Here is a 25313-nt window from a genome sequence, read left to right on the forward strand (position 1 = left end):
CAGCCATATTCCTTGGTTTCAAACTTACCAATATATTAATTTCGGAAATCATAATTTCTTTTCGGTTACCCAAGCATTACACTTTCTTGTAACGATTTTGATTTAGTATTTTTTAACATAACAAAGTGGAGAAAACAACTTGAATTCATGCAGAATCTCAACAAAGCAGCCATACCTTTTACAGGCTTTTTCAAGAGTATCTACATGACTTTGAGAAATAAAATTGGTCTCTAGTCAGTGGTACGCATGCGCCAAATGCGGAACGTTGTCAATGACGTCATAGAGGCCAGGTGACAAAAACAAAGAAATTGCGGCTATATTGGATCAGCACTTGTTTTTCACCTCTTAACATTACATGTACTTTGAATTACATAACTTTTGAGTTTTAAATAGATGCACTGCAGAATGCGAGAAAGAAGATTCACGCACTAAATTCACCAATAAATTTTACCCTTATGTCATTATCTCAATTCTGATTGGCTACTAGCAGGCCGCCAAGACTTGCTGGCATTGTCATACTTGCAAACAGACCTATGATACATGTAAGAATGACGTCATACCTGCATACGATTCTATGTATGCGACACGGTTGTTACCTAAACTTTGAGCAATTTTACCACTAATCTGAGACTTTTTCAAAAGACTAAGATAATCAAGTTGAACTTAACATAAACGGTAAAATGAATACATATTGATATTTGCTAAGAGGGGATTTCACATTTTTTTTCCATTCATAAAAAAGAAAGCTACAATTGCAGGTTCAAGATTTCCCAGTTAAAGCAATTTTGAAATATCTATTGCCATCTATTGTCAGAAAACTCCTTAAAATACGCCCACTGTTAATTTAAAAGCTAAACGCATGGTGCTGTTGAAGGACACATGAAACAGTCTATGGTATCTATAGATCAAAGACCGAGATTACAAAATGAGAAAAATTTGAACAATTTTCAAAAAAAATTGTAATTGAAAAAAAGGAAGCTAAGAAAGGCGTCTCGTCAAAAGAATTAACAGACATTATTCTCTCAGAGGGAAACAGATAGACCAGTCCTATTCTGAATATCTTGTGGTTCAAATATAGTTATTGTGTCTCGATGTTTTGACAGAAGTTGAGCCTCGGTGATATCTGTTGGCCAGATAGTGTTTCTAGACACCATTATGACAAATCTGTGGATGAAATTCAGAAAATATAGCGATCTATTTGGTAATGAATAATAAAATATGAGTAGGCTACCCCACCCCCCCACCCCCCCTGCCTTAAATATGGAGCACTCAATTCTCTGCTGTCAATCCTGAACAGAATTGTGTGAAAACTGAGAACAAACTAAACGGAATTTTGTAAACGAGACGGTAATGAGACTGAATTTCCTGGCTACCTGGATTTACTAGCGGGGTTATTTCAGTCAGCTGGTACCACATCCTTTTAATTAACTAAAAGTCTTTTGAAAAGGAAACAAGAAAGAGTACAAATAAAATTCTTGCTCTTGTTCACAAAGGAAAGCTTCCACTTCACCTACGACGGTGATTCAGGTGACTTACGTGTGTCCTATGGCGTACTAAGTTCTGTATTTATCTAAGGAACGCCTAATAATTAATCGGCCTCGTAACACGAAGTCATGATCATCGTATGGAATCATAAAAGCTTAAGTGCCGTGAAATTTTGAACATGAAAATTCCCTTAATACTAACTTGTATCTCGGTGTTGAGGAGTTGCATGACATTTGTAGCTAACAGGAGAGAAACAAGTTACAATCCAACATTTTCCCTTGATTTTTGCAAAACGAATATTTGAGTCTGAGGTTTGCCGTAAACGTGATGCTGGATGTCTCTAATACAGCGAATTTTCCCCCCAAACCCTATCATCGAGCTGTTAGGAGATAAACTCCCTCATTTTGCGATGGTCGACGTAAAATTTGCACAGTACCTTGGAAGAAGAGATGCCACAGGACTAAGTGCACAGACCAACCAGAATTCCGAAGTTGCCATGGTGACAAATGGTACGTAATACATGTCCCAGAAGAGATGGCTCAGGAGTCCGTATATAGCAAACCAAAGGAAAGAAAGAAAAATGCTGCCCCATAAAACAAGGTGATGGATGAATGTCTGCGGCAAAATGACAAATAGTTATTAAAAAATCGGACATCAAAGGCAAATGGCAGTTTTAACATTATATATGTCACTGACATAGACTACGTCTGAGGCCCTTTAAAAAGACCGTAATTAATAGCAAATTTTGTTACTGTTTGAGGGGCGAATTCAAATTTAAAATGGGCTATTTCCGAGTTCATGTCTGCCTACTCTTTAAAACGAGTCTAAGTGCGAAGTTTTTGCTATGGTTCTACTTTACGTATGAATGAAAACTAATTTTTATAAGAAAACCTTTGCACTTAGACTCGCTTTGAAAAGGAGGCAAACATGAACTCGGAATGGCCTGTCAATTGCACGTGTAAAAAAGCAACAATTTTTGTGCCATTTACTTCAGACGTTTCAGCTAAATTAGCTCGGCAATTTACTCACCCACTGTGCCGTAAGAAGCGCCAGGTATAAATTAGCAACAATTACTGAACTCTGATGAAGGGCGACACCGACCATTCGCAGGTCTGCTACAGTTCCATAGTACACCTTGAAAACAACAAATTAACTGAAATCAGAATACTGCAAAAATACGCCAAAACCATCATCATATAAGCTCCGTATAACGTCTACCAAGTGTCGTTCAGTTGGGAACGACCGTTTACAAAGGGAAACTTTTTTTTGTAGCGTCAACTTGCTAGTCTGGGACACTCTGCGACTGTCCAATAGCGATGTTTCTCGTGATGTCACCCATTGTTATTAATATGCCAACCAGAACCTAATTGGCTGTTGAAACAATGACTTATTTTGTTCCGTGGTTGGCAAATTTGAATATCAAAAGAAATATGACGTCAATGTTCGTAAACAAGAAAATATCGTTATAACGAGCTGCTCAAAGTGTTCGCTTCGTAAGCCCCAACCAATGTTATCCAGGAGAATTCGAGGCCGCCAACACTGTTCGAATAGAGAACCTTCCCCGTGCAAGAAAACTACTGATGTCAAAGCGGATCAAGATGAATAGCTTGACTAGAGATAAGCTAAAAAGAACAAAGAATAACTTTTCTTCCAAAAAACCAAAATTTGATTTAATTTGCGTTAACTTGTTAATTTCAATTTACAGTGTCCCCGATTAGTGAACTACGGTGCTAGAAGATTAGACACTTAAATAAAGTTCCTTCTATAAAGTTCCTTCTTGAAGTTTATAGCTAGTAAGAGTCTGCTCTGAAAGGCAAACGGTTGGAACAATTCAATGACGCAACTTACCCAAAAAGCGACAAAAAATATCACCACACTTTCGTACAAGGCATCTAAAATAGTAACCCAGAACCACTTTCTATTGTAGAGCTACAAAACAGAACGAAGCACACGACGAAATTAGAAAACGCCCTGCAGATTACAGTGAACGTATTACTGAGAAGAACGATTAGCAACGACTATTTTCTTTCACGTCCTGCATCCAAGGTTATAAATTAGCATGCACCATGCAATAATTTCAACTAACCTCATTTACATTTTGAGTGTAAACTGATGTAATTTCCACCGGAAATAAATGGCGTTTTCGTGACGAACACCCTCAAACTATTTAATGACCCAAAAACTAACTTGGTTTGATGTGCACCTTGCATGACTTTTGCAAAAAAGGTATTAAAAAGGTACGTACAAAACTGGGACGCAAGTTTCGTATTCAGGTTAATGCTTTTGAAATCCATTCGCTACGTTTCTGGGAAATTTGATGGGAAAACCGACGGCTTAGGCAACGACGACGCAGAAAAACACTGACAAATATTACTTACTGCCACACATGCTTCAAGGGCAACACGCATTTCAGAACATTAATTTGCCGCACTCGGAAAACCAACAACGTTATTACCAAATTAAAGGTTTTGACGACAACTTGACGATATAAGAGCGAATCTTTCCTTCAAAACCGATATTGTACAACGTTTTTAAAACCCATATTGTACAACGTTATCGAGATGAAAAATCGCGAAATCTGTAATAAGTATCCGTTCCGTTTAAATCAATTAAAATAAGGCCGGTTGTATGTTGACTGCCGCAGTGGTATGGATACCCTGTGGGAAGCCAGAGTGTTTGCACGTTTGCCGAGAAATTTGCTTCATTGTCTTGGTAAGAGTCATTTTTGGCTCAAGGTGTAATATTTATAGAATAATATTTATAATAATTAATGACATAAATTTCTCGAGAAGTATTCACCCGTATCCCATAGAAAACCATCAAATAACCAGTAATTATACAGTCGATGTATAAGTACTGTAAGTTAAGTTATGTATTTCTCTGGGTATATGAATAAACTAACTGCAGACAGTACTGTTTCGGCCTTCTGGGCCTCATTAGTGCAGTGCTGATGCCTAGGATGGAGGTTAAGTTTAATAAGCCACCCCAAATGTCCCACACATGTTTCCTATAGCTGTTTTCGTTGCCTCAATTTCATAATAGCATCTCTTTTCCTACTAGAAAGCTGTGAATAAAAGCATAGGTATCCACCTCACTATTTTGTCCTGATTTGTAGAGGTCGGGTCTTGCTGTTAGTATCGGATCAGGGACATCTTTGTCCAGGATTCCGCAGATAACAGGAGGTACGGCGGTGAACAGAAGGTTGAAGAAAATCAAAGATAGATCATCAATAGCATTTGAACCGGAAAAGCCATTGTAGAGTTGGAACCAAAATAGGACTAAAACAAACATCTTAAAGAAAAAAAACAAGAAGATATCAAGGCTAACAACGCCCTGAGTACAGTTGAATTTGACTTAAAGTGGATCTTACACAGCGGTGTTTAATGCAGGCGCCATAATTGTCTTCCTAACAGAGCACAGTATCATGGGATAGGACGCTGCTACTACAGCAGTTCCTTGGTGACTGGTTCAGAAAACAATACGCACTAAAACATTTACTACGGAAACAATGGAGCCTAACCCCAAACAGTGGTTTTGGACTGCAATGAAACTAGAGGTTGTAAAGGGCCGCGTAGTTTCTGGATACTATCGGTTAGCGTCGAGAACAAAAACTCCTGCCACGCTCCGAAATACGCGAATTCATAGTGAAAGCCTCTTTTGTACCGTTGGCAACGAAACACTATTCTTTTGAAGTTCTAAAAAGTGCGTCAAGGAGACGGAAGTACAAGGTTAACGAACTTCCTGGTTTCGAAAACGGTTGCGACTAAAATGGCTAAGCCACAGTCAGGTGAGACACTTCATGAAAAATAAATAACATTGCGTTGGACTGACGTAGTGAAGGTGTTGCATGTAAATAAAATATCAACCTCGACGTCATTAATAACTAACCATTTTCGAACAAGTACTCAGGATTAAAATAATAGTGTAGATTAGTACTTAACACAACAAACGATACAATAAGGGTGCATGGAATGACCGGTTTTCATCTCATTGTTCGGCATGTATTTGTCAAACAGTGTCCCACGTGATCGTGGCGGATCCCCTTTAGTCACAACCGTTTCTAAACCAGTGAGAGGTTGTTGTTTTTGGCGCTGACCGAAAGAATCGCGGGCTCTATCAACAAGAACTGAATGGGTTTGGGTCTTACTTTTTTGCTGCTGCACTTAAACGCATGTGCAATACCAGACGCCAGTTGGCTCGTTTTAAGTTCCATGTGTAAAAACGAAACGAAAATGTGGTGCTTTAATTTCATTGCGAATATAGCAGCAATCTTAGGACTAAGTTCAATGTGCTAAGCTCCCAAGACTTGTCTGCAGTTCGGTGGTAGAGCATTCGAACCATTTCTCGCGCAGTTTAAAAATGAATTGGTTCAGTTCGACCAATTAGCAAGATAACTCCTTAAAACGTCAAAATCAATTAGTTCACCAAAAGGTATCGAACTCTTACCGCGTTTTTGAAGAAGAAATACAAGAACATCTTTGTGATACGATCATAGCACCAGTGGCCATGAACCAATAGGAGGCGAGATAAGAACTTAAACCGTCCAATAGCGAAGTCGCTTGCCATGACTGCTTGCATTCCCTCCTGACCGGAAATACCAATACCGACATCCGCCATTTGGATCATGCTTACGTCATTGGCACCGTCACCAATTGCTAACGTCATAGTTTTCAGACCATTTCTGACCAACTGAACAACTGCTGACTGTAAGATTTAGAAAATAAGAGAGGTCAGAAGAACTGGCTCCCTGGCTCCCTAATTATTTCAGTCTTCAAAAGACGCCGCGAAGTGTAAACAAAGAAGAGAGAATCTGTCTGAGTAATTTCATGCCAAATCGAGACTAGAAGGCTGATACAAGTGCCAATCGTAAATTCCATCATGCCAATAACTAACAACCGAAAATGCTCGTGTACGCGCAACTCTCATCAGACTTCAAGAAGTCCCTTCACAAGTCAGAGGAGCCGCGCGATTTTGAGTCAATCGTGTCGTGTTTTGTTACGCAATGTAGAGAGCGGTCGAGGTTGGCTTGGGGAAGAAGAATTCTCCATGGCGATCGACTCGCCTGACAGCAGGCAATCTAAACGCTCTTTGAATGTTATGGTGTTGAAAACAAAGCACAATGTAATTGACTGACCTTTTGATAAGGTGTCGCTCTACAACACAACACAACTTGACAACGTCTTGCTAAATCTAAGAACTTTACATTCAAGGGTTCTTCCAATGCGTGCATTAGTGTTCGGCCATCAATTATGAGTCCTAACGACTGGCTTGCAGGGAACGCCGATGAACTTATTTGACCTGACACAGAGTTGTCACTGCCAACGCTAACAACTTCGGACTGGAAATGAGCCAACCAAGACGTGATCTGACCATTGCAATCTTCCTGTGGGTTGAACAAGGATTCCATTATGATTTTAATCATTTTAGTAAGCATAATAACAAACTGAAAAGACTCGTAAGGAGGTCCTCAAATAGTTTCATGCAAGTATATATAGGTCCCCTGATTTTTTTGGAGCGCTTTTCATTTGAAAGAAAAAACCCGGAATTTTTTCCGCAAAATGGAACCAATTCTTTTGCCATGAATAAAATTGGAAGAAGTGGCTATGACAAAAGAGCATTGCTATAGTATGAACTTGAAGCATAGGGTACAATGCGTTCCCGTCATTTCTGAAAAGAGAAATATGTTCTCCTTTTTTTTCCCGCGGAAAAATCTAAAGGGGTGGACTGTTCCGCCTCGTTACCCCACCATAGTGGGCATACACCAACAGTGGATCGTTCATTCTCTACCTCTACTTCCACTTTGTTCGGACCAAATCAGTTTTTAGACACTTAAACCAAATTGTACAACGTCAAAAAAATGGTTAGATTGCGAAAGACTTACTTTCGTGCAAGGCAACATTTTAATTTTATTTTGATGCGAGTTTTTCGGTGACGATGCCTAAACGTCCTACTAACAGAACATACGTAAGGTACACATAACTCGATGTGATTTTAAGACATACCTTGGATTTTGCATTTATTATCACCCGGTGCATGTTTTTGTCCAAAAGTCTACAGGAAAACGCCACGTTAATAGCGGTTTCCTAAGAATAAAATTATGAGATAATAAAGGCGAATCGTCCATATCAGCTCCCCAAGTGCAAAGATCTTTACTGAGTATGGCTGGTTTTCACCTTAAAGGGACACTGTCACGGGCTGACATGCGCAGTAGCATTCACTCTCTCCGAGACTTGTCACGCTCGACCGCCACTATGGAAATATCGGTAAGTTGAAGAATTCTGCATATATTTTGCATTAAATCAAGTTTATCTAAGGCAAATGCTATCTTTATCTAAAGCAAATTCCCCTCTGCCTTCGACCGTTCGTTTCCGCCCTGAGTTGATGCGTTTACCGCCATGTCCGGATCCTCCGCTAGACGCCATTTCAAATTTGTGATTGCTAGTAACTTGAAAAAGTCAGGCTGACTTTTTCAGCTACACGAGCATGCGCAGACCGTGACCGTGTCCCTTTAAGTCACTGCCACCACGTTGGTACCCGGTGGACGAAAAATGACGAGATCTCTCCGTTGCTCCTCCTGTTCGCCCACCAGCACTTGTGCATTGTACGATTCTCAACAAGTTCACACACTTGCGACAAAAGTATAACCATAAAACAAAGCATACTCTGTCATGATATCAATGTGGTATTAATCATACCCATTTGTTTTACACGGGTGCAAGCATTAAAATGGTGAGCAATATGGGCATATATGTTCTCTGTAAAGTCAAGTTTCTGTTCACACTTGTATCTTATTACAGTACGATTAAACAACAAGTACCGCTACAAAAAACGTCCATGTGACATTGGACAAACTAACAAGCAAACGGCGGTCGAGTTCGCGGAAAAAAATTCCTCTCTTCTCATGCAGAGAGTCAAAGTTAGGGCGCTACGAGAGTTATATAGTGAAGTCCCACCTGTTTGTCTCCTGTAAGAACCCACACTTTCAAGCCTCCCTCGCGTAACCTGGCAATTGTCTCAGGGACCCCATCTTGCAAACGGTCCTCGATACCTGTGGCACCAAGAAGCTCCATGTTACTTTCCAGTTTATGCGCTGACAGATGAACGAGCCTTTCTCTGTCACGAAGATCAGTTTCGGCGCGTCTGTGCTGTTCTAACCATTCCTCATAATCTTCATCTGACAAATTCTACAACAAATTTCAAAAAAGGGCTGAGCGTTTCGTTCAGGAGATATGCCCAAGATTTACTAAAACAAACATAAGGTTTACTACGGACAACACATTGTATTTTCACCTTAAAACCAGTTACAGTCGAACACACAATGTTTGCTAATAGGAAGGTATTCCAAATTGACATAATTACTAAATTGCATTAATTGCCTCCTTGTTAATGTTAATGTTTAAAGTATGCATTTGTGACGTAAACGGAGAGAGAGACGCACAATTGTTGGAGGGAAAGCTGGTCTAAAGGGCAGATGCTATAAGACGGTTACTTCAGGGGAGATACTGTACCGTAGTAGTGGGATACGGGTCATCAGCTCCTCTAACGGCACACTGCATCACCGACTGTCTCCTTGTTTGATTCAAAATAGCCCACGCACGCAATTACATGTAGTGCCTCTGTTTGACACACAACGCCGTCTTTAATGTAACTTACCCTCCTCGCCATGCATAACGTTCTCAGACCATCTCTCGCGTACAAATCCAAATGATGCACAGTCTCCTCCACTAACGAGCCCCTGCTGTCACGCTTGGCACCTCCCTTCCCGTCACCAGCATCAACTTCATCAGCCATAAACTGCCGATTGGTTCGTTTCAGCTTTGGAAGCACAGCCGAGTCAGCACCTTTGCAATACATCACTATGCTGCTATCATCCTGACGTCGAACAATAACTGACATTCGCTTCCGTGAAGAATCAAACGGCAGCACATGAAGAACTTCGTAAGTGACTTCGCCTTCGCCGGGAATAAATAGTGTGACCTTGTCAGGACTACGGGATAAGAGTTTATAGCCATACAAACATGCTGCTTTCACAAGCGCAGCTTCGTCGGGCGACTCGGCCTCGTAGATTATTTCTGAGGACGCTCCACTGGCTTCCATAGATTCTATTATAGATGAACCACTATTTCTGGGTCTCTTGGTCAAAGTTTCACAAGAATGTTTCAATGGTGTTGCGGAAACGGCCATGTTTTCCCACGCAGAATGACGATCCCTAGAGCAAGCGTGCACTGAACTGTAGCCAGGAGTCAAATGATCGTCAACGGTACGATAATCGCTTAAATCTAGAGGAACACGATCGTTCTCCGCCTCGCAAGACAAATCCGTTTCCTCTGTTCTTCCTGAATTCCTATTACTTTCCGGTGGGGAATGTTTCCTCCTCGCTACAACCACTGTATTGCAAATAGCGAGCAGTATAAAGAACTCCCTCAAAAAAGAGCTTTTGGGTTCGTTATAGAAGCCCACTCTACTGCGTGAGTCAATCACATCGGCAAGTTCTTTGTCCCAATAAATCGAAGCATCCTGATGAAAAGGGGAGAAACAGCAGAGGGTGCTACAATAAGCCACAGGAGTTTTAGCATGATAACAAAAATTTAAGTTTCCTCGACGCGGGAAAAAAGTGACTGCCTACATGTAGTTTACTTTTTGAAACCGAAGATTATGCAGTGCTTCGGAAACGTTGAACCCTATATACGAACGACAATACCATCATCAATACAAAATATAATGATATTCCCAAGACGACTTACTGTACGGAAAGTCGCCTTGATTCAAGTGGAAAATTTCCACGCGACGAATTTAATTCCTCAATCTCTTGGCACTTTCCCGAAACAAATCCGGTAAGCAACGTTCAACACGCGCAACTGAGTTATTATAGTTTCTTTAAGTCCCTTTTGAAAAAAAATGCCGAGACAACTCCAACACGTGCGACGTTTTTTTTTTTACCTTGCAGGACAATAGGACAATGAACTGTAAAGACATTGGAAAATACCTTCTCACATTACAATGTAGCTGAACGCGCAGTAAATCCAGTACCTTCATTCGTCTGATTTGCTGGACTAGACTACCATTGATTAACTCACCTTGGATCCCTCTGAAATTTGACGGTACATTTGATCAGCAGCTAAAGGCCTGGAGTCCACAGAGTCTGTTTATCACAAATAAAAGAAATGCTTTTGAAAAATCACTCAGAAATGATGACGCACCACAAAACCGGTCGCTTCTCATCTTTTCTTGGTAGTCATTCACGAGTGATAATCACTGCACGACATATAGTCCGAGGTGGCGTTTAGCAAAGAGCAAGACAGGGACGTTCAACTCTCAAAAGATATTTCCAGGCCCAGAACAGTGACAGAGGATTTAAAGACAATAACGACTTACAACATGTTATTATATAATAAGGACAAACGGCCGTTGGGGTCTTTTTCATGATTTCTCACAGAACTCGTACATGTGTGCGTCCACCGTTGAATGACAAATCTGCGACATGTGCCCAGAGTACTACGCCTTTCATTTTGCAGCGTGTCGTCAACATGGGTATTTTGAATCGTTTCACCGCCATTAGCAGACTGCTCTCATGTTTTAGTTTTGACAGATATCCCCCGCCATTTTTGTTCCCACTATGAGAACACGAACACCGACAAACATGAATTATGACCCTGCATAATCGTGACGATATCTTAATTGGTTTCTTCCAACTGCCTGTACATGTGAACCAAGGTTTTAAGTTCCTGTGAGCCCCCTTTGTGAAACGGCGTTGCCCCTTTATACCCCAGTACTACGATATAAGTCCCACCCCCTCCCCTAATACTCGTGTCAGCTTCTTACCAAGCGTGTCCAGGTGGGCGAAGTTCCTTCCTCCGATCGTACACCTCTTAAATACCATTTTATTCTCAGTCAATGTCCCTGTCTTGTCTGAGAAGACATATTTGATTTGTCCGAGATCCTCGTTGATATTGAGTGCACGGCATAGCACTGGTTGATCCATTTCTTCGTAATACAACTGCAGGTCATTGGAGATGAAATAAACTTGGAATAACTTGACAACTTCCATTGAAACATAGAGTGAGATCGGTATGAGGACCTTTAAGAGAGAAAAGAAAAGCAAGAACATAAAAAATGGGCGATTTCATCGGAACCAAGTAAATTTTGGCTTTCATCAGAGACGTGGTCTAACATCGTGTTAGGTTATCCCCAGTTAATTGCTCCACACTCAGGGTGCGTTCGATTGACCCTATTCCAGAATAAGAATACGGAGAGTGATGATTTAAAACGGCATGTTTGGCGTTTTAAGCAACAAGGATAATAAAGATATGTTTAAAACATCATTTAAGCAGGTGTTTGACAATCTTAATGTGAATCTCCGTAAACATGAATAAATTCTGACTTCTATTCCATGTGTTCCTATTCTGGAATACGGTCAATCAAACGCGCCCCTTAGTAACTGACCAGTTAATACATGTACGCATTGACAGACCACAACACCACCGACTCCTTGGCCTCGTCTCTTTTAACAGTGTACCGGCAGCGTGACGTTTAACATAAGTTGTGACGCCAAGTCACAAGTTGTGTGACGTTTCACACAAGTTTTGTGGGACAGCTTTTTGTGCAGGGGTTTCATTAGATTTTGCCAAGGGAGCTCATCTTGCTGAATGTCTTTGATACAATAAAGTAGGTAGAAAAGATGATGAGGAGTTGTGAGATGGGCAACGTTGTGGCAAAATGGTATTCACAGCTGGCTAATTTGCCCAGTTGGTCCCCACCCTTAATAATGAACACTCTGATCGACTGAGTCAAAAAACCATTATTTTGCAGATGTCCTTACAGAGGCAGCACTTTGATCTCGGTTGGCAGCCAGAGTTAAACAACCACCTGCAAGGCAGCCTGATGCTAAGCCAACTGATACGCCAACCCTCAGCTAATCACTAAAGCCGGGATACACATGAACATGATTAAAAATATTAGGCCTTGAAATCTGTTTCACAACCGAACAAACCTGTAATATGATTATGAAGGTCCAGAATCGAATGAAACCCTCCATCAATGGGCCTCTTACAAATGGCTCGTCCAATTTGTTGGATCCAGGAGTAAAATGTCTATTAAAGAAATCGTTGTCCCTTGTCCAGAAACCACAACCTGATGGAAGGGGTGTAAAAAAAAAAAAAACATGATAAGTCATATTGTATAACTAATACCTGTCCAACTTTGAAGATTGTACAATAAGTTATCACCCAAGGAACATGTGAAAAAATTAATATTTAACAATTATTCCATGAGCCCGCAATGGATATGAGATGGTAAATAGTCAACGCGTTACGCAGTGCCAAGTTGGCTATTACCAATCTCGTATCCAACAAGGGTGAATGGAATTATTGTTTTATTAAATTCTCAACATTTGGTTTTGCTAAATTTTATTTAAGTTCAAGAAACGACCAGAAAGTGATTTGACTTCCGGGTGCCAAAAATTTTATGTTAAGTGACATTTGCCACATTCGTTTCCATATAAGGTCAAATGTAGGTATAATGGCTGGTAACCGAGATCCAGTGAACCAATGAGAGAGCTAGAATTTCATTATCCGACGTTAAGAATTAAATAAAAGGTGTTGTTACTGGTACATAAAGTAAATGCATGAACAGGAACAAATTGAGGAAGAAAGTACATGTGATAAAGTTACTTGTGGGGAAGACTTCACACTCGAATTGACCAAGTTTGAGGGTCAACTTGTAAGTTATGGCCAACAGTTTTCATTGTTTTCGACTGCAAATTAAGGCCCAAATGGCAAACACGAGGGCTATACAGTAAACTGAATTGTAGGAAATAGGTTGCCTAATGAGTTATTCCTACTCTAGATTGTTAAATGAAGCAACAAACACAAACTTTTAAATTTAGCAAGCTGTACTTAAGAATACAGCCTGCCAAATTGGCCATTCATAGCTTGTGTGCTAATTCTGACAGATATAGTATAGAACAATGGCTTGTAAACTTTACCCATCACGATCATAGCGCACACTGCTAAAAGAAGCAATCCAATAACATTTCTAAAAAATGATGGATCAGATCTCAAACCATATTAATTAAGCAACTTAAATGGTAGAGAAACACATTCCATTTTGTGAAACTTTGGTGAACTTGATTTCAGGCACTTTATGCATGGAGTAGGGAATCACATGTCTTGCCTCAAATCAAATTAAAATGACCTTACATGGGAATGGCCTAGTGAAAGTACACACTTGAAAGGGGTTTTAATTAAGTTACATGTAAATTTATAGACAAGTAAAATCATCTGGTGTTAGCCAAAGTGAAATTTTTCTAAAAGTGTTAATCGCAGGAGGGAAACGGTTATGAACTCACCTACTCCTCCCATAAGACAAAGGATAAAAAGAATGACAACACAGGAAACAACATCCATATTGAGGTCTCTCTCAACTTTACTGCGCTTGTAACGGGGCCCACTGTTATTCATCAGGGCTTTTGTGTCATGACCTGTAGCACAACATGCATGTACATGTAAGATAAATTAGCATAATTATCAGAGAGAGACAGTGGGAGATACAGCTGTATGGTTGAGGAAAGGGTCTGATCTGAATGAATTCTAAGTGAAGGGAGCTTTAATTTGCACCACATGTACACATGTAAGGTATGGATACACTGTTTTATTAATCCTTTCACTCCTGTAAAGGCCACTGAGACTTATAGATTTTACTCTGCCTAATGCCTGACAATTTTACTTGTCAATGGGGAACCCCACAGGAGTGAAAGGGTTAATAATTTATTAATTTATACTGCACAGTTTCCTATAAATATTCAATTGTGCCTTATAGATATCAAGACTTAAGACTAAGACTTAAACTTTACAATTCTAAATTTATTTATAAACTGCATCACCTGCTGTTATTGAGCAGTCTGGTATTGGTAAATAATTTTGCAAAAGTCCCACATAGGGAGGATGATTAAAATTTGTATTAGTATTTTTACAGGTAATAGTTCCTATTCATAATTCTATGGAAATCAATGTTTCAGCAATTTCCTTCATTTATGTAAAGATAGATTTTTGTTGTTTTTTATTACTGACTGGTAAAATACATGTAAAGGAATCTCAAAACTTGAAACTAAGAGTACCCACCTGCATAAACGACCATGCCCTCCACCCAATCAGTGTTACGAATTACACAGCCACGCAATAGTAAATTGTTCTTGCCAACAGGCATTTCTCTTCTGATCTCACTAATCCTAAACCCAAAATAGAAAAGAACACTAAATTTAAAAATAAAAAGCCAAAGTCATCAAAATATTGCAAAACAGCTGTGGTTAATGAAAAGAAAATTTAAGTTAAAGTCATTTGTTTGTGCCATTAAAGTACCTCTGTGACCAAAAAATTAATTCTTGTATTTCTTTGGATTTCAAAACTATGTTAACTAACTAAGCTATAATTAAAGTTATAAGCCTTGATTCAAAAAAGACACCTTTTTATTTTAACTGGAATGTTCCTATTTAATGGTCTGCCATTACTAACTTTAAGATCTTGAGAGAACTGGATCGAAGAGAAAATTACATGTACCTCAAAGGCTCACTAGTTTAAGAATGCAATGCATGTGTACGCCATGGAATTAATATGCAGCACAGGCATTTCAGGCTTTCAGACTCGCATTTTGTTGCAAGTATAATACATGTAAGCTGCATTCACACACTGAAATTTTAAGCTAGTGAGCTTTTGACATCACTTTTCCCTGGATCCAACCCTCTGAGGTCCAATCGGTCAGTTTTGAACATGAGTAATGGTGGACCGTGAATTCCAAAACTTACACTCAAAGTAAACGGCCTAATTGGTCCGGATAAAATTCAAAGCTCAAAATTTTGCCAGTCAAGTGTTAAGCAAACACACTTTCAAAATCTGAAGAAAAAGAAGAAGTGATTTTTTTTATCAAAAGGGCTCTTAATTAATATATTATTTCAGTCAATAAGAACAATAAGCTACTGAGAACCAGTTAGAACATTGAAAGCACACTTTCATTCTCACATTTCATTTTTTTCTGAATGTAAAGCACATTTTCAAACAAAACTTTGGCATTTTCTTTTAGAACCCTTCTTTTAAAAGCTTCAACAGCGAAGAGTGTTTAATGCATCAGCTGCTTTCTACAGAGTATATGATTGTGTTCACAAGATTGAGATTATTGTTTGTCCTACATTGCAGCAAAGACAGGTCTGGAAAAGAATGGGCTAAGACTAAAAATGGTTACAACTAGATTTTAGTCTTAAAGTGCCCCTGTGATAAAAAAAAAACACTTCCTCTTTTCCTTCAGATTTTGAAGGTGTGTTTGCTCAACACCTGACTGGCAAAATTTTGAGCTTTGATTTTTATCCAAAGCCCGTTTACTTTGAGTGTAAGTTTTGGATTTCACGGTCCGCAATTATTCACGTTCAAACCTGACCAATTGGACCTCAGATGGTTGGATCCAGGGAAAAGTGACGTCAGAGGCTCACTAGCTTAAAATTTCAGCATGTGAACGCAGCTTATTATATATGCAAAGCGTGAGTTTAAAAGTCTGAAAGCCCAAAACCCCTGTGCTGCATATTAATTCTGCGGCATACACACGTATTGCAATCTTAAACTAGTGAGCCTTTGACGTCATTTTCTCCTCGATCCAGCTCTCTCAAGAACATAATGTTAGTAATGGCGAACCATTAAATAGGAAAATTACAGTTAAAATAAAAAGGTGTCTTTTTGAAATCAAGGCTTAAAACGTGGGTCACTTAGTGTTTTGTTAACATAGTTTTGAAATCCAAAGAAAAATATGAATTGATTTTTTGGTCAAAGCCCTTTAAGACTATTATTTTGCATTAGACTTTTAGTGAGGGAAACCATTTAAAAGAACAAAAAAAAGCTAGCATACAAAGTGCCATGGAATCTGTGAATGTGATTGTCTGGTACTCCACACTTCAGCTGATAGGGGAAATGACCAGGGGAAAATATGGAATTTCCCTGAAAGAAAAAAATGCTTATGGTTAACTTAAGAATTTTAAAATTTATTCAACATTATGATAAAACAGTCAAGTTGTGATTACCGGTTTAAAACAATGAATTGATGCCTTTCAGTGTCATTAAACGTTTCCCCACCTGAGAGTGAAACTACAAAGATGTTACTCTCATACGTACATGTAAACACTAGCAATAAAAGGTTAAACTTCCAACGTTTCGGCGACCTCATGACGCCATTATCAAGGAGTTGGAAATGAATATCCTCTCACTGGCTAATTAATACCAGACGACTTTACTTGCTGATTGGGGGCACTTTGTAGGTGTGAATGGGTTAGTACAACTACAATCTGTTGGTTATCACCTTCAGTCTCTGTTTTGAAGATACTTCTTGTTAATTAAACGACAACCACATGTTTAGCAAGAAGATGCACTATAAAAGGCGTGGCACCTTATGCAAATGATTTATCAATCAACAGTGGAAACAAACCGAGTTCTGTGATAACTTGTGCAATAAAAAAAACCCCTCATGGCAATGTGTCCGTATCTGTTATTCTCTTTTTTAAATTCCCAGTCCCTTGTTCTTGTGCTAGAAATATCATCTTTTAGGGCTTCTGTCTCTGTGTTACTGTTTGATGATCACACCTTCTTGGATAATTAATCAGTTGTGCTTTAATGAATTCCAACAAAAGCAGTGCTTGAAGCCACCCGTTTTATAGTGTGTCTTCATGTTTAAAGAAGCCTAGACAAGAGGAAGTGGAAGAAGAAACTCTGTTTTGGCTTTACCCAAAATTTGCATTGTGTTACACTTACTGTAGCAATTAATCTTGCAGTGTTATAACAATGATAAAAAATCACACCACTCTTTTCCCAGTTCAGCCCTTCAGTCTCTAGTCTTGATCAATATAAACTTATACACATCTTACCCTGTTTAGTCCTTTCACTACTTCTCGTTGTTTGAGATTAGTTTCACCATCAAGGTTAGCAGTCTCAATATGGCAAATGGAATTTTCATCACTGGAGTTTAACAACAGAAGATCTGCTGGAATGACCTCATTGTTCACCAGTTTAATAAAGTCACCAACAACTACCTTCTTCCATGCAACCTGCTGGTATTCATTGGCATCACTGGAATAATTAAAAAGAAAAGTTACATGTCAGACAATAGTACATCTTTCCTTGCCAATTGCTTTAATTACACTCTGATTGACAGGACTGGAGCCAGGCCACACCACTGCCCCATTCTCGCAGTCTGAAACCACTTAAATAATGTCCCTTAATAAATTCTAAACAAAACCAAGGGGACAACAATTATTTGTCCCTCAACGACTCAAAACAGGAGGAACTCAATTTTGACATTTTTCTCCCCTTGGGACAAAATGACTTGACTTGTGTTACAGTATTTTTTCTCAGTTTACAGTGTCCCCAATTAGTGCTCCAGCGCTAGAACGACTAGAACCTTAAATAAAGTTACTTTCCTTTCCTTTCATTATCAAATCCTGGCTCAAACTCTGCTGAATGCACTATACACCAACTGGATACTGTATTTCCTCAGAAATCCCAATCCAGCTTTTTGTTTAGTTTTTCCCATATTCAAGCCAGTATTTACCCCTAGAAATAAACATTTCTGTACCTGATTTTTTACCACAAAAAAACTTGCATACTACCAATGGTCTGACACCGTCTGAACAGAAATGCACGTTACTCCTTTTTTAGCACTCAGTCAGGGTAGCATATACGTTGAATGAAAAACCCTTCGCTTTCATTACCAAAAGTCTTCAAGAGTGGAAACGAAAGCCATTTCAAGTTCATTTCTGTTCAACACAATCCAATAATCTGATTGGTTAAGCCCCTACTCCTTACATTTCTGACCACACCAAACTACGCAACACCCTTTTCATATTCAGCACTGATTTGTTCCCAGCTTCAACATCAATTGCCTTGTGCTAAAACTGATCTGTTTGTAAACAGCCATTCTCCACATTGAATTCTGCTTACAACTATACTTAGCAAAGGGGGCAACTATAATAAGCTTATTACTACATTAAAAAAACAAACAAAAAAAAACGTCCTTCAAAAACGTTCAAAGTTAAGCTTAAAAATGAAAATTAAAAAAGAAATCGAAACACGAAAGCCTCTTAAAAGGAAATTACATTGACAAACATAAATTTTCGTAATCGAGAATAAGCATTTAAAAATTAATTTTGTAAAAATTAATTTCAATTCTCAGTTTTATTGGCGGACGCATCTACGCATCTTTCGTAACAAGTAATCTTTTGCATTTTTTTAAAATCAAAATGCTAATTACTTAAAAATCATTAAGTGATACTTCAACTTCTCTTTGTGACCTGTAAACAACTCAACAATGACTCGACTTAGCTTCGATACTGACTACATGGAAACGAAACTAGGTAGAATTAAATATTAAAAAAAGAAAGACAAATCTCTCTTACCTATTGAAAACAAGGCAGATTCTGTTATTTACTTCTTTATCCGATTTGTACCGTCTGCGATCTTCAAACAAATCTTTGATTGCGGTCACAGACAGCACGAAAATGAGTGGCACCATGGCTACGTATTTGCCAAATGCATTTATCTCTGGGATCAAATTTAATATAATGATGGCCAAGAAATAAATGTTCGCGAAGCGATGAAACTGTTCGAATAAATTCTTAGGAATGAAGGACCATATCGAATATTTCGTGGTCTTGATCGCGTTGTTTCGATTGTGCTTCGAACGAAGTCCACGTTGAAGCTCTTTAGTTTGAGCATGTTTTGGAATAACAAGTCGATGGGGCTCTTCCCGCTCTATTTCACTTCCTTTATCCATACCATTGCAAATACACTATTTCCATCTGTATGGGAAGTTCTGAATGTCCTGCCAACAGATGTAGAGCTGCCTTGAAGGTCAAGTTTTATTAACTATTACTTTCAACCCGGAAAACTGTTTTTTTTGTTAACTCACCATGAGCCCGCGATTAGCGCAAATACGCCGAAGAAATACCTACGTGCGTCATGTATCCTCTATTATAGTGTATTTAAATTATAATGTACCGTATTTCCTCGAATAATAGCCGGGGGCGATTATTTCTTTAAGGGGCGATTATTCGAGGGAAGGCGATTATTTCGAATATTTCTCACAGAAGGCCGTACCTTAAATATTTTGTTTTATTATACCATTAAAAAATAATAATAATAGTAATCACATCGAATATAAACCGAACATCGGCTTCTTAGTGTTTCAAATTTGTTTCGTTGATTAGGGTAATCAAAAAACAAATAAAAGCTTATTTGTTACCCAAGATGCCATTTTTTAACTTGAGAGGGAGGGAATAAGAGAAAGAGAAAATGGCGAGGGTAGGGGGAGGGGAGCGATTATTCGAGGGAGGCGATTATTTTAAATATTTCGGTCAAAGTGGGGTGATTATTCGAGGGAGGCGATTAATCGAGGGACGGCTATTATTCGAGAAAATACGGTATTTCCAGGCGTATATTACAGTGTCTTTAAATAATTAGCCCTATATACCCATGAATACTCTTATATACCCTTACATACCCTTGTATACCCTTATATACCCACGTTACTCACGTACACCCTTGTATACCCTTATATACCCCTATGTACCCTTGTATACCCTTATATACCCCTATGTACCCATGTATACCCTTATATACCCAATATACCCATGTACACCCTTATATACCACTACATACGAATGTATACCCCTTTAAGGGTATACATGGGTATATATATTACCAAATACACTATAAATACCTTATATTTAAAGGGGCTAGGTCACGCCATTTTAGGTACTTTTCTTTAATTTTGTTAATTATGAGCTCTAAACGTCAAATTGGCGGAGCAAGAGTCTTTCATTTGCAAAATCGCGGCCACATAACAACTGAGAATGATTTTCCAGCTGTGTAAATAACATTTCGATATAGACAGATATAAATTTGAAAAAAGGTGGGCCGACGTTTTTCAAATTTACCCAAATTCAATCCATTTCAATCCTCTCCAGTTTAGTCCATCCATGTCCCTTCTTCGCTTCCCTGTGTTTTACTAGAGTTCTTCTATAGTTATGAACAGTTATTTTGATATTTTAGTTAATTCTATGACCATTCAATCAGAAATTGCCTAAAATTAAGTGACTTAGCCCCTTTAAATACATAATAATAAGGGATACATGAGGTACTTGCCTCGTTGAAACATATGCTGTATTCAGTATATGTGGGCTCATGTTAAAACATCACGTGACAAATGTCAACCGTTTCTGCTACGAAAGGGAGCGAGCGAGTTGGCTCAAATCTGGTAGGTAATCATTTTATAAGTGCCTTTAATTTTCAGGCCATTTTCGTCTACAGAAGCCACCAGGCTGGCATCATTAAGCTAGAATGTGGGTAAAGGCAAGCCTTTGAAAGAAAACAGAGGCGAGAGATGGTTTCATGCAGACTGGGACGCCTAAAATGCTCTGTTGTAAACATGGCGGTTCACGAGTGAAGCTGTCTCTCTGGCCTTTCTGTGGACGAATTCCAGGACCTACTGACACAATCTGGGCAAGTTTTGAAAGCTAAAACCTTCAATCGATGCGTTATTTTGCTGGTAGGACTGGGTGGCCCGACACTTATGAAAAAAACTATGAAATGAGAATCGGGAGTCTTCCCTTGTCATGGAATGGCAGAATTACCCAGAATTCTTTTTGGGCATGAGCGAGGCAACTTAAGAAGCACGAGACTGGCCCTCGTCGAATGGCTGAAGCGCGGCCAGAGGAAATGATTTCTAGCCAGATACTCAGGAGTAGGCCTGGTGTGTGCTGTTAACGTAGATTCTGGATTTCTGAACAAGTTTATATCATAGAAAATTCGCCACAAAGTTGTGCTTTCATTTCGCTGTAATTCTCGTCTCAAAGAAACGGTATAATAATGTAAATAAGACAATAACGATATTTATATTTGCAGATTACCTGTCCTCTTACTACGAAAGTCAAGCTCTACATCTCTATGCAATAAGCGCATTCAAAATTTCCTCGTATTACTTGATAAAAGTATGTTTTTTTTGTTTCTGTTTTCTTTTTTGAAAAAAAGGGTTTTTCGGCTTATATGAAAAATGCGTTTTCTCTCCCGTCCCCTTCTTATGCATGATCTTCGCGGAAATTACATTCTGTTCCTCAATAAACCTGGAACAACCAGTTATGGTCTCAGTTCTCTTTTTTCTTACGTATCAGCTATGTTGCGGAATGCGCTACCTGATTTTATCCGTACCTATAAGTTTACTACCCAGGGCCGCATTTTGTACAGCGGCTTTTCTTTTTAATGAATATATCTTTAAATATTATGTATTTAGTAGGTATCTGTATATGCTATGTATTTTAGCTGTAAATGTAATGTCTCCAAGATATTAGCTCCTGTAGTTATTCGGAAAAAGCTTATGACTGTATGTATGTTATTACCTTTAGCAGGGCGCATGCGCACACTTTGTAATCTGCGACTCCAGCGCTTACCATATGACAGATAAAATGACTTTTCTCTTAATATATAAGCCATCTAATTCTTACGCTATATTGACAAGGGCGGTTTGGAGCTGTGAGTAGGCGTGGGATTTGTCACATATGGTTTAGGGGCCGACATATCTCTCCCTCAATGCCGTACCGGGAGGCAAGGTCGGTAGCAGAAAGCAGCGAAGGGCCAACTGCGTCCAAAAGCGATCGCACGGGCCGAAATCCCGGGATGACTCGTTTGGTACGACGCTCCAGCGCCGGTGTCTGGAGGTACTGCGTTTTTCTCTCTTGCTCAAACATTCCGTCAGCGCATTCTGGCTCTTCGATACCTAGCCTACCAAAAAACATTAACATGTTTTTTTATTTATTTATTTTATTTTTATTTTTTTACCAGCAATTGACATTTCAGTTGATTTTATAGGCATAAACGTAACGTAAGAACCGTGCGTGTCTGGTCTTGTCTCAGATAGAGACGAGAGATGGTTTCATGCAGACTGGGACGCCTAAAATGCTCTGTTGTAAACATGGCGGTTCACGAGTGAAGCTGTCTCTCTGGCCTTTCTGTGGACGAATTCCAGGACCTACTGACACAATCTGGGCAAGTTTTGAAAGCTAAAACCTTCAATCGATGCGTTATTTTGCTGGTAGGACTGGGTGGCCCGACACTTATGAAAAAAACTATGAAATGAGAATCGGGAGTCTTCCCTTGTCATGGAATGGCAGAATTACCCAGAATTCTTTTTGGGCATGAGCGAGGCAACTTAAGAAGCACGAGACTGGCCCTCGTCGAATGGCTGAAGCGCGGCCAGAGGAAATGATTTCTAGCCAGATACTCAGGAGTAGGCCTGGTGTGTGCTGTTAACGTAGATTCTGGATTTCTGAACAAGTTTATATCATAGAAAATTCGCCACAAAGTTGTGCTTTCATTTCGCTGTAATTCTCGTCTCAAAGAAACGGTATAATAATGTAAATAAGACAATAACGATATTTATATTTGCAGATTACCTGTCCTCTTACTACGAAAGTCAAGCTCTACATCTCTATGCAATAAGCGCATTCAAAATTTCCTCGTATTACTTGATAAAAGTATGTTTTTTTTGTTTCTGTTTTCTTTTTTGAAAAAAAGGGTTTTTCGGCTTATATGAAAAATGCGTTTTCTCTCCCGTCCCCTTCTTATGCATGATCTTCGCGGAAATTACATTCTGTTCCTCAATAAACCTGGAACAACCAGTTATGGTCTCAGTTCTCTTTTTTCTTACGTATCAGCTATGTTGCGGAATGCGCTACCTGATTTTATCCGTACCTATAAGTTTACTACCCAGGGCCGCATTTTGTACAGCGGCTTTTCTTTTTAATGAATATATCTTTAAATATTATGTATTTAGTAGGTATCTGTATATGCTATGTATTTTAGCTGTAAATGTAATGTCTCCAAGATATTAGCTCCTGTAGTTATTCGGAAAAAGCTTATGACTGTATGTATGTTATTACCTTTAGCAGGGCGCATGCGCACACTTTGTAATCTGCGACTCCAGCGCTTACCATATGACAGATAAAATGACTTTTCTCTTAATATATAAGCCATCTAATTCTTACGCTATATTGACAAGGGCGGTTTGGAGCTGTGAGTAGGCGTGGGATTTGTCACATATGGTTTAGGGGCCGACATATCTCTCCCTCAATGCCGTACCGGGAGGCAAGGTCGGTAGCAGAAAGCAGCGAAGGGCCAACTGCGTCCAAAAGCGATCGCACGGGCCGAAATCCCGGGATGACTCGTTTGGTACGACGCTCCAGCGCCGGTGTCTGGAGGTACTGCGTTTTTCTCTCTTGCTCAAACATTCCGTCAGCGCATTCTGGCTCTTCGATACCTAGCCTACCAAAAAACATTAACATGTTTTTTTATTTATTTATTTTATTTTTATTTTTTTACCAGCAATTGACATTTCAGTTGATTTTATAGGCATAAACGTAACGTAAGAACCGTGCGTGTCTGGTCTTGTCTCAGATAGAGACGAGAGATGGTTTCATGCAGACTGGGACGCCTAAAATGCTCTGTTGTAAACATGGCGGTTCACGAGTGAAGCTGTCTCTCTGGCCTTTCTGTGGACGAATTCCAGGACCTACTGACACAATCTGGGCAAGTTTTGAAAGCTAAAACCTTCAATCGATGCGTTATTTTGCTGGTAGGACTGGGTGGCCCGACACTTATGAAAAAAACTATGAAATGAGAATCGGGAGTCTTCCCTTGTCATGGAATGGCAGAATTACCCAGAATTCTTTTTGGGCATGAGCGAGGCAACTTAAGAAGCACGAGACTGGCCCTCGTCGAATGGCTGAAGCGCGGCCAGAGGAAATGATTTCTAGCCAGATACTCAGGAGTAGGCCTGGTGTGTGCTGTTAACGTAGATTCTGGATTTCTGAACAAGTTTATATCATAGAAAATTCGCCACAAAGTTGTGCTTTCATTTCGCTGTAATTCTCGTCTCAAAGAAACGGTATAATAATGTAAATAAGACAATAACGATATTTATATTTGCAGATTACCTGTCCTCTTACTACGAAAGTCAAGCTCTACATCTCTATGCAATAAGCGCATTCAAAATTTCCTCGTATTACTTGATAAAAGTATGTTTTTTTTGTTTCTGTTTTCTTTTTTGAAAAAAAGGGTTTTTCGGCTTATATGAAAAATGCGTTTTCTCTCCCGTCCCCTTCTTATGCATGATCTTCGCGGAAATTACATTCTGTTCCTCAATAAACCTGGAACAACCAGTTATGGTCTCAGTTCTCTTTTTTCTTACGTATCAGCTATGTTGCGGAATGCGCTACCTGATTTTATCCGTACCTATAAGTTTACTACCCAGGGCCGCATTTTGTACAGCGGCTTTTCTTTTTAATGAATATATCTTTAAATATTATGTATTTAGTAGGTATCTGTATATGCTATGTATTTTAGCTGTAAATGTAATGTCTCCAAGATATTAGCTCCTGTAGTTATTCGGAAAAAGCTTATGACTGTATGTATGTTATTACCTTTAGCAGGGCGCATGCGCACACTTTGTAATCTGCGACTCCAGCGCTTACCATATGACAGATAAAATGACTTTTCTCTTAATATATAAGCCATCTAATTCTTACGCTATATTGACAAGGGCGGTTTGGAGCTGTGAGTAGGCGTGGGATTTGTCACATATGGTTTAGGGGCCGACATATCTCTCCCTCAATGCCGTACCGGGAGGCAAGGTCGGTAGCAGAAAGCAGCGAAGGGCCAACTGCGTCCAAAAGCGATCGCACGGGCCGAAATCCCGGGATGACTCGTTTGGTACGACGCTCCAGCGCCGGTGTCTGGAGGTACTGCGTTTTT

General features: G+C 39.3%; 1 protein-coding gene across 1 annotated transcript; it reads right to left on the reverse strand.

The window, feature by feature from the left end:
• Positions 1 to 12: 12 nt before the first annotated feature.
• On the reverse strand, positions 13 to 19422 carry LOC138015411 (phospholipid-transporting ATPase VD-like). The gene is made up of 18 exons (XM_068862435.1): positions 18908 to 19422; positions 17381 to 17582; positions 16372 to 16460; positions 14604 to 14710; positions 13832 to 13963; positions 12476 to 12615; positions 11308 to 11563; positions 10563 to 10627; positions 9139 to 10002; positions 8439 to 8669; positions 7488 to 7568; positions 6620 to 6868; positions 5932 to 6189; positions 4576 to 4776; positions 3334 to 3414; positions 2515 to 2619; positions 1922 to 2100; positions 13 to 1164 (listed from the first exon to the last, which is right to left on the reverse strand). Exons 1-18 carry the CDS (start codon positions 19282 to 19284, stop codon positions 1023 to 1025), a joined length of 3759 nt encoding a protein of 1252 aa, XP_068718536.1. The 5' UTR covers positions 19285 to 19422; the 3' UTR covers positions 13 to 1022.
• Between the last annotated feature and the right edge of the window lie 5891 nt (positions 19423 to 25313).

This window comes from Montipora capricornis, chromosome 9 (assembly GCF_036669925.1).
Source record: "Montipora capricornis isolate CH-2021 chromosome 9, ASM3666992v2, whole genome shotgun sequence".
Classification (NCBI taxonomy): domain Eukaryota; kingdom Metazoa; phylum Cnidaria; class Anthozoa; order Scleractinia; family Acroporidae; genus Montipora; species Montipora capricornis.